The 17,130-nt window shown below is 41.1% G+C and overlaps 1 protein-coding gene across 5 annotated transcripts in view; it reads right to left on the reverse strand.

Annotated features, from left to right (window-relative positions):
- Positions 1-1,860: 1,860 nt before the first annotated feature.
- Positions 1,861-17,130, reverse strand: part of agap2 (ArfGAP with GTPase domain, ankyrin repeat and PH domain 2) — a 38,852-nt gene continuing 23,582 nt past the window's right edge. For 3 of the 5 annotated variants that reach the window (XM_033629357.2, XM_033629355.2, XM_033629353.2), the window contains 11 exons: positions 15,911-15,985; positions 15,481-15,585; positions 14,275-14,455; positions 13,668-13,793; positions 12,994-13,128; positions 12,492-12,551; positions 12,017-12,168; positions 7,722-7,812; positions 6,582-6,804; positions 5,900-6,179; positions 1,861-3,194 (listed from right to left, as the gene is read on the reverse strand). In XM_033629357.2, the coding sequence (XP_033485248.2) occupies positions 2,988-3,194; positions 5,900-6,179; positions 6,582-6,804; positions 7,722-7,812; positions 12,017-12,168; positions 12,492-12,551; positions 12,994-13,128; positions 13,668-13,793; positions 14,275-14,455; positions 15,481-15,585; positions 15,911-15,985 (1,635 nt within the window). In that variant the 3' untranslated portion in view covers positions 1,861-2,987. The remainder of the gene's footprint in view (positions 3,195-5,899; positions 6,180-6,581; positions 6,805-7,721; positions 7,813-12,016; positions 12,169-12,491; positions 12,552-12,993; positions 13,129-13,667; positions 13,794-14,274; positions 14,456-15,480; positions 15,586-15,910; positions 15,986-17,130) is intronic. The other 2 variants (XM_033629354.2, XM_033629358.2) reach the window with 2 other exon arrangements.

A 17,130-nucleotide genomic window follows, 5' to 3' on the forward strand; every position in this document is an offset into this window, starting at 1 on the left:
TAGCCATGCTGGTTCAGTGTGCCTTCAATTTTGAATAAATCCCCAACAGTGTCACCAGCAAAACACCCCCACACCATCACACGTCCTCCTCCATGCTTCACAGTGGGAACCAGGCATGTGGAATCCATCCGTTCACCTTTTCTGCGTCTCACAAAGACACGGCGGTTGGAACCAAAAATCTCAAATCTCTTCTGCTTGTTGCCTCTCCTTAGCAGTGGTTTCCTAGCAGCTATTTGACCATGAAGGCCTGATTGGCGCAGTCTCCTCTTAACAGTTGTTCTAGAGATGGGTCTGCTGCTAGAACTCTGTGTGGCATTCATCTGGTCTCTGATCTGAGCTGCTGTTAACTTGCCATTTCTGAGGCTGGTGACTCGGATGAACTTATCCTCAGAAGCAGAGGTGACTCTTGGTCTTCCTTTCCTGGGTCGGTCCTCATGTGTGCCAGTTTCGTTGTAGCGCTTGATGGTTTTTGCGACTCCACTTGGGGACACATTTAAAGTTTTTGCAATTTTCCAGACTGACTGACCTTCATTTCTTAAAGTAATGATGGCCACTTGTTTTTCTTTAGTTAGCTGATTGGTTCTTGCCATAATATGAATTTTAACAGTTGTCCAATAGGGCTGTCGGCTGTGTATTAACCTGACTTCTGCACAACACAACTGATGGTCCCAACCCCATTGATAAAGCAAGAAATTCCACTAATTAACCCTGATAAGGCACACCTGTGAAGTGGAAACCATTTCAGGTGACTACCTCTTGAAGCTCATGGAGAGAATGCCAAGAGTGTGCAAAGCAGTAATCAGAGCAAAGGGTGGCTATTTTGAAGAAACTAGAATATAAAACATGTTTTCAGTTATTTCACCTTTTTTTGTTAAGTACATAACTCCACACGTGTTCATTCATAGTTTTGATGCCTTCAGTGAGAATCTACAATGTAAATAGTCATGAAAATAAAGAAAACGCATTGAATGAGAAGGTGTGTCCAAACTTTTGGCCTGTACTGTATGTTATACTATTGGATTATAATTAATTGTATTAACTGCTTCATATACTGCAGGCTAACTTAATCCATAATAATACATCATATATTATCAGTTGATTATATTTTGTATTACTACTCTGAATCTACAAACTAACTACAGCTAATAAATATATGTAGTGGAGTCAAAAGTGCAATATTGGCTTGTAAAATGTGGTGTAGGCTAGTAGTATGAAACATGGGCAGATTATGAGACAATGGGCCCCCGGGCACAGGTATGCAAGAGGCCCCCGCACCTCTCCTACATGTGTGAGACACTGACTTTGTCGTGATTATGCGTCTCTTCTTTGTTGTAGTTTTCATCTTTTTGTCATTCTGTGTCTCTTTCCAGTTCCTTTGCATCTTAATGTGGTCTTTTTGTCTCTCATCCTGGTAGGTATGTGTTAAATTGAATGAACTTTTTGGGTGTCGGTAGCTCAGTGTATAGTGCCAGCACCTAGCGGTGATGCCTCGCCGCAGCGGTCATGAGCTTGACTCTGGCTTGCAACCCTTTGCTGCATGTAGTACCCCTACTCTCTCTCTCCCCATTTCACACTGTCCTGTCCATTAAAGGCAAAAGCCCAAAAAATAATCTTTAAATTGAATGACATTTTGCAGGTGAAAGCCAGTGGGCCCGACACTGGGCCTGTGCTCGGTAGACTTGTTCAGTTCTCCATCCGTGAGTATAAAGTACTTTACAAGGGCACTTACTGTAAGAACTGCACCTGAGTAAATGTTCACATACATTCCACTAATACTAGCTTGGTTAAAAACACACAAATGCTATGCAGCAGACGGGTCGAGACACCAAGACAAAATGAAACACACCAAATGATCGTAATAATGCTACTTAAAAAAAGTTTATTTTATTCCAGTAACCATTTGTTTTAGCTCATGAGAGATTCACACAACCCACAAAGTGTCCGAAATAACAGTGACACCTGCAACTCCTCATACTTCACTGTAAACTCATGGGGCAGACCTACACACCAGTAACATGAATGTGAATAATGTCTTTATGTTGTCGTCGTCATCGTCCGGCCATCCCAAATCAAACTGTTAACAAATAGCCACATGTTTACATCATGTAAAAGCATTTTGTTTACTGGTTTATGCCTTCATGACATGTAGGAGAATAAGAAATTATGAGAGACAATGAAAAAAAAAAAACTTGACATATTTTCAAAACTACCAGTAGAAATCATTTACAAAATTGAGTCTTTGATTTTTCAGTTGTGTCTTCGTTACAGAGTTTAACATTAAGTATGTAGTATAGGTACATTTACAGTATATTAAAACGCCATATCTTTGACCTGTGAGAGTAACACTGACATATTTCATATTCCAAACCATTCATTTTTCTAGTCTAAGCAGAATAATCTCAGCTGATTCGTCACTGAAAAACAGTTTATATTGGCCAAACTGGCCTCGATACTGCTGCGACAGGCACACATAACTAACAACATGACGTACTGTAGGGTTTATTCGTAAAGCCAAAGAAAATAAGAGCTGTTTTGGTCCAGTCACAATAAATTTGAGTAAAAGCAGCACCCTCTCGATGTATTGACGGTACAGTCGTCTGATGCGGTTCGCTCTAAAACTTGTTGCTTTTCATCATCATAATTGGATTATTGCACTTCTTCTGGAGGAAGTGAAACAAGACGCAGTTTGCCTGCTCTAAAATTACAGAAGACGGCTACAAAGTTCTACTTGAGTCATTCTGAAATGAGGTCAGCAACAACACAGTATTTCAGCAACATATCTGTCATCAACAAATCGAATGAATATTGCTTTTAAGTTGTTTGATATGTTGTTCAGTCTTCAGGAACATTTTTTTTTTTAAATCCTCAGTACTATGATATAGTCCTGTCATTTTCTTAAAGTACGCCCTTCTCCAAAGTATCCAAGTTTTTAAAAGGTTTCTAAACATGAAGCATCCTCCAGTCGTCACCAGCACCTTCGGTTTGCGCTACGACACCCGTTTCCTGGAGCTGGTTCGGCCCAGGCTGGCAGTGCTGGACCGGCGGGAGAGGATGGGTGTGGCAGTGGTGGGGGACGTCTCGTTGGGACAGCCGTGTTGGAGCAAAATATCAATGCAGCCTTTGCTCCCTGTTTTTCTTGCTATCCTCATGGCTGTCTGGCCCTGGTTATCTTTTGCTTTCACATCAATTCCGTACTGTGGAGACGAGAGAACATGATGTCAAGTCATTTATAAGATTATATACACAGCAAATATGGATTAAAGGTAGAACTGTGTGTGCAGAGAGTTGCAGCTCTTTGCTATGTGCTGCTGAAAACCAACAGCATCAAGTGCATTTCTTATTAAACCACATGATAAGTATTGCAGCACCCACGAGACAAAGCAGACGAGCATCTTTGTCTGTAAGACACAAGACCAGAATACTAACAGCAGATAACTCCCAGGCCCCAGAGTCCCACGTTAACTGCATGTCAATTAGTTTTTGGAAATTACAATATGGACTAAGGCGAGCCGTGCATTATTAGCTAATCATGTGTCTTGCAGAGTGGAGGGGCTCTTTGTGCAAAACTCATTTTAAGACCTTTATTAGTTTAGATTGTGCCTTGATGTTGCACATTCCTAAATCTTCAAGTTGTGTTAAATCAAATAGAGCACTGCAGGGATGAAGCTTTCTTGCAGGCAAACCTGGACGTTAGCATCACTGTCATTCCCTTGACAAAACTTTTGAATCATTACAGAAAATAAGCTCTGTGGCAAACAAATATTTGTGATACATACACATTTAGTTTAGCTAGTGTCAGGCTATAAATAAACTATATCACGGCCTTCTTCTGACCTGTAGTGCTATTTATCAATCTAGACTGTTTTGGTGTGAGTTGCAGAGTGTTGCAGATATCAGCCGTAGAGATGTCGGCATTCTCTCCAGTATAATGGAACTAGATGTCACTCAGCTTGTGGTGCTCAAAGTGCCAAAAAAATACATCTGAAAAACTCAACAGCAATGTCTCTTTCCAGAAATCATGACCCGGTTACTCAAGATAATCCACAGACCTTGTTGTGAGCAGTTTCATGTAGGAACTATTTTCTTTTTACCAAACTACACCGGCCAACTGAATCACAGCGCAGAAGGAAGTGTGCATCTATTCATGTGTCCTCCTCGGCTGAACATTAACATTTGTTCACTCAGTAGATGCACGCTTCCTTCTGTGCTACACCAACACTCTGCAACTCACACCTAAACAATCTAGGCTGATAATTAGCACTACAGTTAAGAGGAAAAATATGTAATTTTGAATTTTGGGTCAACTGTCCCTTTTTGTGATGTTAATCATAAACCTTATTTTCGGTATTTAACCAAAAATGCTATTAAAAACTCACTGACTTCGAGGCAAGGAAACTGGAAGTGCAAAAATGCGAACTCATATCTGGGTATTAGGATTCTTTCCTGCAGCACTGGAGTCCTAGTTGGTGTCTGTCTGGTCTGTGGGCATATGACGCTGCCATGGAACCCCTTTTAACTAAAAAAGTTCAACCTGTTCTCACCCCAGGTCATCAAATACCAATGAACTGTCACTCCCTCTAACGTCTAACAGCGACGCACTGGCCACGCAGTTGAAACACATTGTGACACTTTGTGAAAGGGTTGCAGTTAGGTTTAAACAACAAAATACTTGGCTGGGTTTAGAAAAATATGTAATGAGATATATAAGTATGTTTGTAAGGCTATGTCACATAATTTCTTGAAAATATATCACATGAGTGACATTATTAGTGTGCAACGATTGTGTGTTCATTGCGTTACGTTGAAACAACACTGACTTTTGGTTTCACACTGGACACAAACTGCGGTCTCCTGCATGAAAGTCCTGTTTTGTTTGACCCCTACATCCTGCCCTACACAGACCTTCTTGCTCTTTATAATACATAATTTGCTCTCAGTGTCAAGTTGGCTCTGGAATTCTCTCCCCGAGGAGATGAGGCTGGCTAGCACATTATCTGTTTTTAGATCATTGCCTCAAACATATTTCTATAGGAAAGCTTTAACTTTCAATACCTGATTCGCACTTTTGTGATTTGTAACTTCTGCGTTTTATTTCTTTTTGTTCTTTTTTTGCCTCTGCACACATTAGTCATTTTTTTCTAAATATCGTTTAGTTATTGTTGTCTGTTTTCATGCACTTTGTGAAGCACTTTGTAACCTTGTTTAGATAAGTGCAATACAAACACAATTCTTCTCTTATCATTCGAAGTATTGCCTCAGATGGGTTTATCCTGTAGTTGGTTGAAAGCCCAGTGCATCTCATAAAGACGTCACAGGGATGCCTTCAGTGTCGATATCGACAAGTGACGCCTTTGGAATGAGAAAGGGCTGAAAAGTTTCAGGGACTTTTGAACCACAGAACATAAAGTCCCTGTTGCACGTTTCTGTTCTAACACATCTGAAGAGATGTGTAGATGAGGCAAATTAGGCCTATGATGCATTAAAAAAAGAGGAAACAACAACAGTCGTGCTGTTCTTCTGTGTATTTCCTGCTGCGTATCTCTGATGATTCTTTTACACCTGGAACTAAATTAACCCCGTGGTTCCTCCAGTTGAAACAACTTCCTGAGTTCCTCAAAAGGTTCTTGGTCCCCTGGGGAAGCTGCTGCAGTGGAAACAACTGTGTGCAACATGTGCACTGAACTTGAAGGTAACAGAGTACATTCACAACATAAAGAGGACAGTAGGTGACCAACAGGGGCCATGGCAAGACCATCTCAGTGTGATCCACGTCCTGCTTTATCATGAACATGTTTTGCCTTTTACAGCCTTTCTTTCTTGTCATTTATGAGCAGCTAACAGTGCACAGAGGCCAGACTATGAAGAATCAAAGAAGGACAGTGAAAAAGGAGAAACCCACCCAAACGAGCAGCTGGGTCATGACTACATCTCCCAGCTGACAGGCAGCGTGCAGGGCAGAGCGAGGCGGTGAATTCGACCCGGCTGGCACAGCGTTGATCTGATCCTTGGTGCTGTGGGCCAGAAGGAGCAGCAGCTTGGGCAGATCTCTGTCAGTCACCGCTGACAGCAGCCACGTCGACATGCCGTCACCTGGAAGCTGGGGCCCCGGGGCCGGCTGAAGAGGAGGCACAAACGCCTTCTGTTCGTACTTAGCACGAATCCACGACTCTCTTTCCTCACTAGGGAAACAGGCACACACAGGACAGGAGTGAGTGACCACAGTGACCATAGTGTGCACTGAGCTACCTGTCTGAGGATGTAGGCTCTTTAAAACAGATGTTTCACAATCAACACAAGTGCAAATTCAGTGTAACTGAAGTACAGATTCATTTGTATTTTGGATTTAAACTCACAAATCTTAAGAATATACTGTACTCTTACAGAAGTAATCCTTATGACCCAATACAAATGTGTAGCTGTGTATTTTTCTGCAGAGACACCGCCCTCTGCCTGTATTCTTCCACCATCATTGGTAACTACTACAAGTTGATTTAGATACTGCACAGACATAAACTGAAACCATCTGCTGCCTCATCAATCTGAAAAGCTCTGTTCCTATATATAAATGTGGTGATACCCACCGTGTTGCATTAGGTGTGGGTTTGGTTCGGCCCTGGGTGCAGCTCTCCCAGATGCTGTTGGCCATGTGGTTTCCAATGGCAGCCAGGACTTGTGTGAGCTCCCCGGGCCAGTCATCCAGGTCCAGCGAGCGGACACGAGAAAGGTGAGTGCCCAGGTTTCGATGGATCCCCGAGCACTCAATGCAGATCAGCGCGCCCAGGTTGAGACTGGCCCAGGTGGGATCTGCAGGGCGAGGAGAAGAGAGAGACCAGTTACAGGAAGTCACAGGTGTAGATTTTGGGAGGGATGCACATCCCATTTAATTCTTAGAACATGTGGGTCTGTGCCCCCAATAAAAACATGAAAAAGACATTGAATCAAACAAAAATAGAGACATTTACGCCATAAATTGAAGCAGAAAGTAATAAATTGGTGCAATAAAAATTCACCAGGATGCAGGAAATTATGCCCCAATTTCAAATGTGTGTCCCACAGTTGTAATAAAACCTACGCCTTTGCAGGAAGTACACCCATATTGAACTAACACGGACTGCTGAATAGCAGTGGTGGGAAGTGATTAAGTAAAGTTACTCAATTACTATACTTAAATATAATGTTTAGGTACTTGAGTATTTCCACTTTCAGCTACTATTTACTTCCACTCCATTTCAGAGTATATTGTGATTTTTACTCCACTACATTTTATACGTTACTAGTTACGTTGCAAATTCACATTATTAATACAATATAAAAATTCACAAGTTACTCAGCAGTATATAAAGTCATTAAAATTAGCTCCATTTTTACCACCTGCAACATTTAAGTGATCAACAATCATTTTAATCCAATAATATAATATATGTTATTCTGTAATGTGTCATTCTGCATATTGAGGACTTTTACTTTTGATAAGTTCATTTTGATGCTAATACATCTGTACTTTTACTCAAGCAAAATTTTAAATGCATGACTTCTACTTGCAGCAGTATTTCTGTGCTGTGGCATTGCTACTTTAGTACTTCCTTCTCCACTGTGGAGTGGATATAAACAGTGTGAAATATGTGACACCCCCGCAGGCTGTGGATGGGGCATGAAAGCAGAATCATCCTCCAGAGTAAATCTGCACTTGGAGCGAGAGACACCGACATTTAAGAACTCACTTGCTGCTTCACAGTCGACACACAGACTGTTGCCCTTGGCATTGCGGATGGCCTGCAGCGCTACAGCCTCACTCTGGCTGCTCCTCCGAGCCTGCACAATTACAAACAAACAAACAAACATATCTGAATCATTTATTTCTCCACACCATAACTTACATTACAGAGGACAAATTGTATTCAAAATCCGTGTTACGTGTGTGCTGAATATGGAGACACTGTATTGTAACACCCCTGCCCCTCTGCCCCACTTCCTCCAGCCATGTCACAGGAACTCTCCAGACTTGTCATTCACTTCTCCATCTGTCCAGCAGATGCCCTCAGACTTTCCCACCAGTCCCAATCCTCTGACTCCCACATCCACCTGCTCACCTGTTCCTCATTTATTATCCACCTGCTCTCTTTGCCAGATTGTCAGTGTTGCTTTGCTTTCCAGTCACCTGTACCTGGACCCTTATCTGTGCCTGCCATGTTTCTGTTCATCCCTGGATTCTAAGTTAAGGCCTTTGCACACTGAATCCGTTTTTTTGGATGCATCCCCACAACCCCTAACAGAATAAGTGGTTATGGAAAATGAACATTTCCTCCTTTGCCTCTCTCCACTGCTTATCTGGCTGTCACCACTCCAACCCTGTCTTTCATTTGACACCACAGCTGCACAAAGGAGTAGAGCTGTCCTCCCTCTCTGTCTCCACATTGTGTGTGCAGTCCTCCTCCTCCTCATTATCATCCACCTGAATATTACTATCTGACCTGTTGAACGTGAGCTATCTATCTGAGCTATGAATTGATTCTGTGCGCCCTTCCTCTGTGAAATTTTCTTCACTGATTCTTAGTCAAACAGTTCTTTAAAGGCTTCTGATGGATGCGAAAAAGCAGAAAATGGAACCTGTTCCAGAAGTTTTAATGACGTATGAAAGTTTGGGACCGAGTGTGCAAACATGATTAACACAACATGAGGTCATATTTCTTTTTAGACGACAATTTCAAAAGACTCAGTGTGCAAAGGCCTTTACTCCTGTTTGTACCACAGACTCTATTGACCTTTTTCACGGCAGACATTTTGACGTGTCATAGTAGGAAAAGCACAGGTGAAACTGATAACATTAACGATGGTCCAGTTCCATTAAGTTTCCCAGTAAGTTATTCCAGTGAGCCAGCATGCAGAATACTAGAACGTCCCCTAAGTGGAATGCAGCCATCATCAGTGTCATTGACTACACCTGCGCTTTTCCTACTATGACAAGTCAAAATGTCTGATTAAAGGCATGAAAGTGCTCAAAATAGTGAAGCCAAATCATCTCAGTCGCCCTTGGTGGCTGGCTGCAGTATAAGCCATAGACCCCCCCCCCCCCCCCCCCATGTAAGCAGCTATGACATGGGCCAAAAATAAAATCTCAAAGTACACGTCAAATGACTTTTTCCTTAAGCTGCTTTTTGTTATTGTATGTAGTTCTCATCAGGCTGGTGAACGCACAAGTGTCAATTTTAATTAAGTTTTAATTAGTTAGTTGATGACATAAAAATTGTGTTTGACGTCATGATTGACAGCTATATGTACCAATAGGTGTGCTCGGGGTCAAGGGCGCTGCTCGTGATTGGTCAGTCGGATGTATGGGCGGGAACTCAAGACGGCAGAGATTGCTGCTCAAGATGCGACTGTGTATAGTGGCTGCGTCACTGTGCTCAAGATGGCGGCGGGATATTTTTGGCTTTATTCTTTCATACTGGGTGAGTGAAAACGCTTTGTCCATATTTATATACAGCCCATATTCTCACCAGAAAGTGGGAAGATGAAACTTTTGTCTGAAAAAAACTTTGAGACTTTTCTCAGAAGTTGTTAGTAAACAACTGTAGCTGGAATGCTAACTGCTAACATGCTCACCAGCTGGGATTTAATAGCATTAGTCAGTCACAAAAGATTTCTGAGCTGCTTTACTGTGTCTTCACAGTATTGTTCAGCATTTCATTCAATGAAGACTTTTATTGAAGAGAGGAAAAAATAGCTCTCGGGATGCTAATAGTCAGTAAGCTAGGTCATTAGCTTAATTTGTTCAAAAGACATAACGTTATCTGTACCATTGAGTCCTGTCTCAGCAGCAACTGTAAGTAAACCATTCTTCCTTTGTGTTGCAGTGTATACTCCATCAGAGGAGACTGAATAAAACAAGGTGTAGACAGGAAAGATAGCTTCCAATACTTTGGACCAAGTGGCACCTTCAGGGGCTTTAAAATTAAGCCACAAACTGCAGTTCTTTGAATGACCACTTGAGGCTGGGTCTGGAAACCCGTTAATCCCTTAGATTTTAATAATGACCAGACACTGGATGCCAAGAAGCCACCTATTCATTCTAATGGAGTTGCTCACTTAGCTCATATGCCAAAAAAGTTTTCCAGCTTCCAGGTTTACTTTCGCGGTATGTGGCCCAGCGAATATGTGCAGTGGTGTTTCTCCCGCTGGCATCGCCTGTGAGTTCCTGCTCAGCTACATATGCGTGGTAGCCTGGAAATCCAGACCCAAATCTAGAAAGATTTAGGGTCTGGCCATGAGTAATGAAAATGGCCCAACTCGAGGGGCAGCACCAAGCATGCATTTGAAAATATCACTGCACGCAACTGGATAACACTACGACCAATCAGAACAATACACGGGGTGACGTATCCAGAGTTTAGCTACCAGTGGAGCTAACTGGTAGATCAGACTCTTGCCGTATCCGGTCTGCAAAACAGCAAAAACGTCCTTCTTGCAAAGGAAAGACTCGAGTGCCGTCTTCTGTTCCTCTTTTAGAGAAAAAGCCAAGTCTAACTCATTCACTGTAGCGGCCAAAGCTGTTTCAAACAACTGGTGTTCATCCGTAGCCATCTTGCAGTGTTTACTGACTGATTCTGGACTTCGTCGTCGCAGCGCTGTTGTCATCTGTTTAGCTCACCTCTGGCCCACCTATATCAGATACACCGATGTGATTGGTGCAGCTGGGTTTCATGGGCATAGGTAATGAGCATCATTACTGATTGCCAGAGGGACTTGCTGAGCAAATTCAAATTGTGCTCTCGCAAGAACTCTGGATTTCCAGGGTATATGCTTGGCTCACAGACTTAACATTGTGATGACGACACAGGTTTTTAAATTGCTTTTCTCGGCTTGAGGAAAATTTTACTTATATAGAATCTCCATGGCTCAAAAATGCAGAATAAAAAGTTTAATAAGTTTTACAGATTTCTCTTTTACAGTGGTGGTCTATGGGATTAACACTTTTTTGGCCATTTTTTCCGCTGCAATACTGTGAGTGGCCATTGGGAAAATATGCTGCAAGGCTGACTGGCTCTTGGGGACCTGGGAAATCCCCATAGACCTCCATGTTAAAATAACCAACTTTCCAACTTTACAGCCTGGTACAAAAAATCGTTTAGGTCTTCATAGCTAATTTTCCTGTTTATGACAACTGTGGGGGGGGGGGGGGTATTTATTTTTATTACTTAATTGTTTACATTTTATTCCACCCCTCACTTCCACACAGCACCAGCCTATCATCCAAATATGGTCCATTCTAGCTCCAAAATATTAATATGCCATTGGACAAAATGCCATACTTGAGTCTTCAAAATGGCAGTCCACAAACCAATGGGTGATGTCATGGTAGCTATGTCCATGTCATGGTAGCTATGTCCATTATTTTGTATAGTTTGTATGTTTTGTTGTTGCGATTTTGCATTTCATAGGATAGCGAAAGAATGGCCTCTGCCTTACTCTGCCTCTGATTGATTTACCTTGGCATTTATACTCAAACACAAACCAATCCAGCCAACAAAAGCAACAAGTACTAGCCAAGTATAGGCAGAGTAGGGCAGGTCATTCCTTCACTATCCTTACAAACACAAATCAAATTTTTCCCTCAAAGATCAGCACTGTTGGGTGGCTTGCTATTTGTTAACAGTGCAGATTCACAGGACAAAGATCACCAAAAGTGGACTCAACATGACAATGGCCACATGTACCCAATCCACAGCGAGTCATTTGGATTTGATTTATTGATTTATTTTTCTGCAGTGTTTAAATGCTGTGATGTCTTGGCCTTCCCTCTCAAAATCAAATATCAGGTTTATCAGGACTGTGTGAGTGTTGTTTTATCAGATGTGATTGACCTTGCTGGCAGCAACCAAACGGCTGTCATCAGATTTTGACCCACATCTTGCCAATCTAAAACTGGTGCTCTAAAGCTAAGCAAACGTGTGTGCATGTAGGATCCCATCACTGATTGATAAAATAGTTTTCTAGGACCTTTTTAAAGCTTGTGTACCTTGTTTCTGCCGCTCTCACAGGACTGCAGGCTGGCCAGGATCTGGCTCTCTATGGCCGTCACCCACGAGTCCCGGTCCTCCAGGCTCTGAGCCTCGAAATGCCACGTCTGCCCGGTGAACGACACTATGATAAAGTCTGCATTCTCTTCCTCTGCGAGTAGAAGGGAAACAAGTAAGCACTCAAGTAAGACTTGCATGTGAATAGACATTTAGTTAACAGTGGATTAGTATGATGGACATTTTGAATCCAGACTCGGTGAGGGATGTACAAAAAAATCAAATGCAAAACAACAAAAGACAGCTGTTTGATGGAAGGTGAGAACAGAAAAATCTTTGGTTATTACAGTGAAAACAAGTCGAATGAGCAACTCAAGCTCGGAATGTCAGACACACTGAGGAGGATAACAGACAGAGGAAAGATATTGTATGTAAATCAGCACAAGCTGATTCAGCTCCATCACCCTCACTTGTTACCTGTCTTATTAATGTTTCTCAAGCTACCAAAGCTCTTTAATTTCCACATTTTGCGTTTGGCTGCGGAGCGAGAGATAAGCACAGGAGAGGAAAAAGAAGAGAAACAAAGAGAGACAAGGACGACAAGTGTTAAGAAAAGGCAGTTAAAAATGTTCAGAGGAGGACAAACACTAATCTATATCCTCACTGAAGAGACAGAGGTAGAAAATAGAGGCATTAGAAAAAGGAAAATTGCGTAGGAATGTGTAAATAATGTGAATATGTAAACATCATTATTTTGATGAGTTCAAGTTGTTTATAATAACAAATGCTGTTCTCAGAAACGCAGCCTCAAAAACATACTTTAATCTTTTATTAATGAATTAATTTTCTATTGATGCACTAAAAAACCCTGACGCTTTTAACCACTCACTATAATATCTGTGTATTTGTATATTTACATAGTCAGCATAACAACACATAACATTTGAAAAACACAAACTGAATCTCTGGGTGGAGTTACCTTCGGCCTGCCCGACAGCTGCATCTCCTTTCTGATTCATGCTCTTCTTCCTCCTGTTCTTCTTCCTGTCGCTCATGGGAGATGACTGGCCGGGGTCTTTTCCAGCAAAAGGACTGGCTGCTCCTTCAAGGGCATCTGACGTGTGGTGCGAAAGAAACGAATCATGTATACATACTGTATGTATGACAGCATTGAATTCAGCCTCAGTGGAGCTTAAAGGGGAACACCACCTAAATTAAGTTGATTAATATGTTATCTCCATGGCCTAAGGAAGTTTAGTCAATATCCATGAACATGATTCACTCTCCCTCAAAGCCAGAAACCAGAGAAGTAAGTTTCAAACTTGTGACGTCATTAAGTATAAATGGGAGCCTGATTTTGTGGACCCACCCAAATGACCTTTATGATATAGTAATGTTCCAGGCTGTTCTCATGCACTGTTTGTACATTTACCTACCAAAAGTAATGCTGCAAAATTCTTACATATCCTTGATCCCAGTTCAGACCACTGCACTGCCATTGTTGGGCTTGGGAGAGTGTTGTACATGTTTACCAATATTTTTGGAAAGTCTTAGACTATAGGAATAACGTGTGAATTTTTAAAATGGGTGTACCTCAAGTGTTTTTGAGCCTGTGGCAATGACTGAACAGTTTTTAGTTCCTGTTATACGTACCGACACTTTGTGCTTTGGTGGATAGTGAGGAGGGGCAGCGTTGAAGTCCTCTGTCTCCTCCTTGAGGTGACAGACCGCCGGACCGATCATCAACCACAGACAGAGTGGCCGGACACAACTGAGGAACTGACAGCGAAAAAAGGAAGTGAACAGTTTATATACAGCGTGTCATATTTATATGATGTACAAGAACGAAATCCTCTCAGTCGACTTATTTTAGAAGTCAACTGTCTTTACATATCAAGTTTCTCCTCCTTAATGGTGCTGTTGTAACTGATGTAGATCCTCTGTAGATGCTTGTGAAGCTCAGAGACTTGATATACGAACATTAAATTTTCCAAGCACATGCAGTGGGACACATTTATATTGTAAGTCAGGAAAAAGGAGTTGGAATTTTTAACTTTAAACTTGGATTGCAGCAATAGAACTGACTTGTTTGTGAGTGACACATCACCAATAGGGAAGTCAGGGAGTATTTAGAGATGGACGAACATGATGTTGGTTTTGGTCTTTTCACTGGTTTTGTTAATGGTAGGAAAAATATATAATAATGCTAGTGTTCTTCTTTAAATGAAAGGCTCAGTGACATGTGCACAAGAACAAGTACCTGTGCTGATGCTCTCAGCAGCTGCCGGCTCCTTGCTCAGCCCGTTGACTCCAGGTACAGCACCAGGGGGGACAGGTGAGGGCCCCGCGGGAGCGACGGCTCTCGGAGGACGTTTCCCGGGAACTTTAACCGTCACACGCAGCAGGTCGATCTCTTTTCCGTGGATGTTCTGTGTGTAGTCCTGAAACAGACAACATGTCACACATATTAGACACTGTCACCAGGAACACAGATGAACAAGACTGTGTAACATTTAGAAAAAGTCAGTCTTCCTACTGCAAATTATAAGATGTATAAATTGGTGGGTGAACAAAACTTTGCTGCTACAACCTGATATCATAGCAAACTTAGTACATAAACTCAAGTACTGTACTTAAGTGCAATTTTTGGGTACTTTTACTTGAGTATTTAAAGTTTGTGCTGCTTTATACTTGTAGTCAACAACATTTTAGAGGCTAATATTTTACTTTTCACTCCACCACATTTATCTTTCATCTTAACTTACTGCACAGATTAAGATTTTGCAAAGAAAACATGTGATCAAATAAAAATATGACACTGAGCTATAGATTAAACATAGAGATAAAAAGTACTCAGATCTTTTACTTGAGTAAAACTACTAATACCACAGAGTAGAAATACTCTGGTTACAAGAAAAAACATGCATTCAGACTTTTACATTAGTATAAGTACAGAAGTATCATCATTAAAATATACTTAAAGTACCAAAAGTAAAAGTATTCATTATACAGAAAAGCCAATTTCATGATTATATATATTATATTACAAGATTATATTTATTGATGCATTAATGTGCATTAAGCTTGTAAAATTGAGGCTAAGGATCAAGGATCTTATCTCAACCTGTAATAATGCAAAAAGATAGATATTTGCCCCTGAAATGTAGTGAAGTCGAAGTATACCGTACCATAAATTGGAAGTACTCAAGTACAAGTACCTAAAAATTGTACGTCAGTAAAGTACTTGAGCAAATGCACTCAGCTACAAACTCAATCACAAATATAAATGTCAATAGTACGTAAAAGTTTTAAATTGATCTCTGCAGCTTTGTATTGAAAACCACTGAAGCTGAAACTGCAGTTAAATCTAAAAAGCTGCAGATTCTGTTTTCTCCACAGTGAAAACTCTTCATCCTTCACTGTGTGTTTCAGTGCTGCATCGATCCGTCCTGTGGTGTTCTCTTACACTGGAGCTGGAGTGGTAAGACAGCGTGCCATTGTTGGACAGGGTGACGTATTTCTTCTTCCACTCTTTATTCAGAGAGCTGCCGCTTCTCTTCCACAGGATGCTCTGTCAAAAACAATAAGCAGGGTCACTGCACTCACTTGCAACACACCACGCTCTGAATCTGCCTAAATTTAGAGCTGAGACAATTTCTTCAAAGTGTAAAGTGCTCTGACAACAATAGCTGAAAGCACAGTATAAATAGAACACCCTTGAGAAAGGTTGAAACTGATTTTTTTTTTCCTGGCTGCTTATGTAAGATGAAATAAATAGTTTGTTCCCACCTTGTTGCTGAAGAGGGAATTTGTACACATTACTGGGCTGCGAGCAAACTGATGCATCATTGAAAATTCAGTTTATCTTGTGTTCTGTTTTGTGATGTTAAGCAAACCTGTTTGATGGGAACGCCCCGCACGCTGCTCAGGTCTCCTTTAGTATCACCGGATTTTTTATCTGTGTCCCGATTCTGAAATGAAAAGTGTTTGTTTAATAAGAGCAGGAGATTCATATGAAAGTCCATCTCTGCCAGTGTGATGACAAAAACATCCTGTAGTCATTATAATGAGAGGCTTTCTCAAAAGAAATTAGTTACTATCTCAAAATAATGTCAGGAAATCAGGAAAGAAACCATTTGCAAATGTTTATTGGTCCAGACAGGGTTATTATATACTGAAGATATTTTTGGGGACTGTAGTTTGTTGTCGTTCCAGGAAAACACATCTAAATTTAATGTTCTTATTTCTTATATTTACAATTAAGATTATCTCTCATGACATATGGTGGTGTGCCACGGCAGTTTTTCCTGAATAATTGTGGTTTGTTTTGTTTTTGAAGACTATATAATCATTTACTTTGGGTAACTACTGATGTGCTGCAAGTAAAAAACACCTGGGATAGAAAGGTTATGAAAATTATTATTTATAAAAATTTAGCACACCAGTCGATTCATCTCAGCGTTATTCAGAGGGCCTATGCTGCGACTTATAAACTTTATAAAATGCGTGTAGTTTCCTCCTATATCTTCACTTTTTGTTCTATTAATGCCCCAGTACATTTTTACATGTGTTTTGTGACTGCGATTTGGAAATTTGTTAATCAGATTTGACTGGTTGAGCTATGATCCAAACTGATTTCTCTGCCTTCTAAATGACCATTCATACTTTGGTCCTAATCAATATAGGCAGCACCCTAAGGGTGCTGTCAGACCTAGAGTCGTCTCCTTTGGTCCGAATCAGGGACCAATTTTATTACTAAGTTGTATAATTGCCTAGAGTTGGTTCGTGTTCTTACGGCAGCATTTACAAGAGGACCAGATCAAATGCCTTGTGTGAGAAAGCTGCTCTTGATTGGTCAGAATTTCCACGTGGGAAAAATCCAGGAAGTAAAGCAAACGTTGAAGAAGAGTACACTTGCAAGATAAATGTGACACTTTCTAATGTCACAATGGAGGGACAACTACGCAGGTTGATTTTAGCGCTGCTCATCGTGGACTTTATTGCTGTCATTGTTCATTTTAGTCAAACCATACAGTTTGAAAACGAGGCGCAGCTCCAACTAGAAAACAATGTTTTGATGCATTGGATGTGCTGAATGTGCATATTAAGGCAGTAC

The sequence above is a fragment of the Epinephelus lanceolatus genome, chromosome 8 (genome assembly GCF_041903045.1).
Source record: "Epinephelus lanceolatus isolate andai-2023 chromosome 8, ASM4190304v1, whole genome shotgun sequence".
Classification (NCBI taxonomy): Eukaryota; Metazoa; Chordata; class Actinopteri; order Perciformes; family Serranidae; genus Epinephelus; species Epinephelus lanceolatus.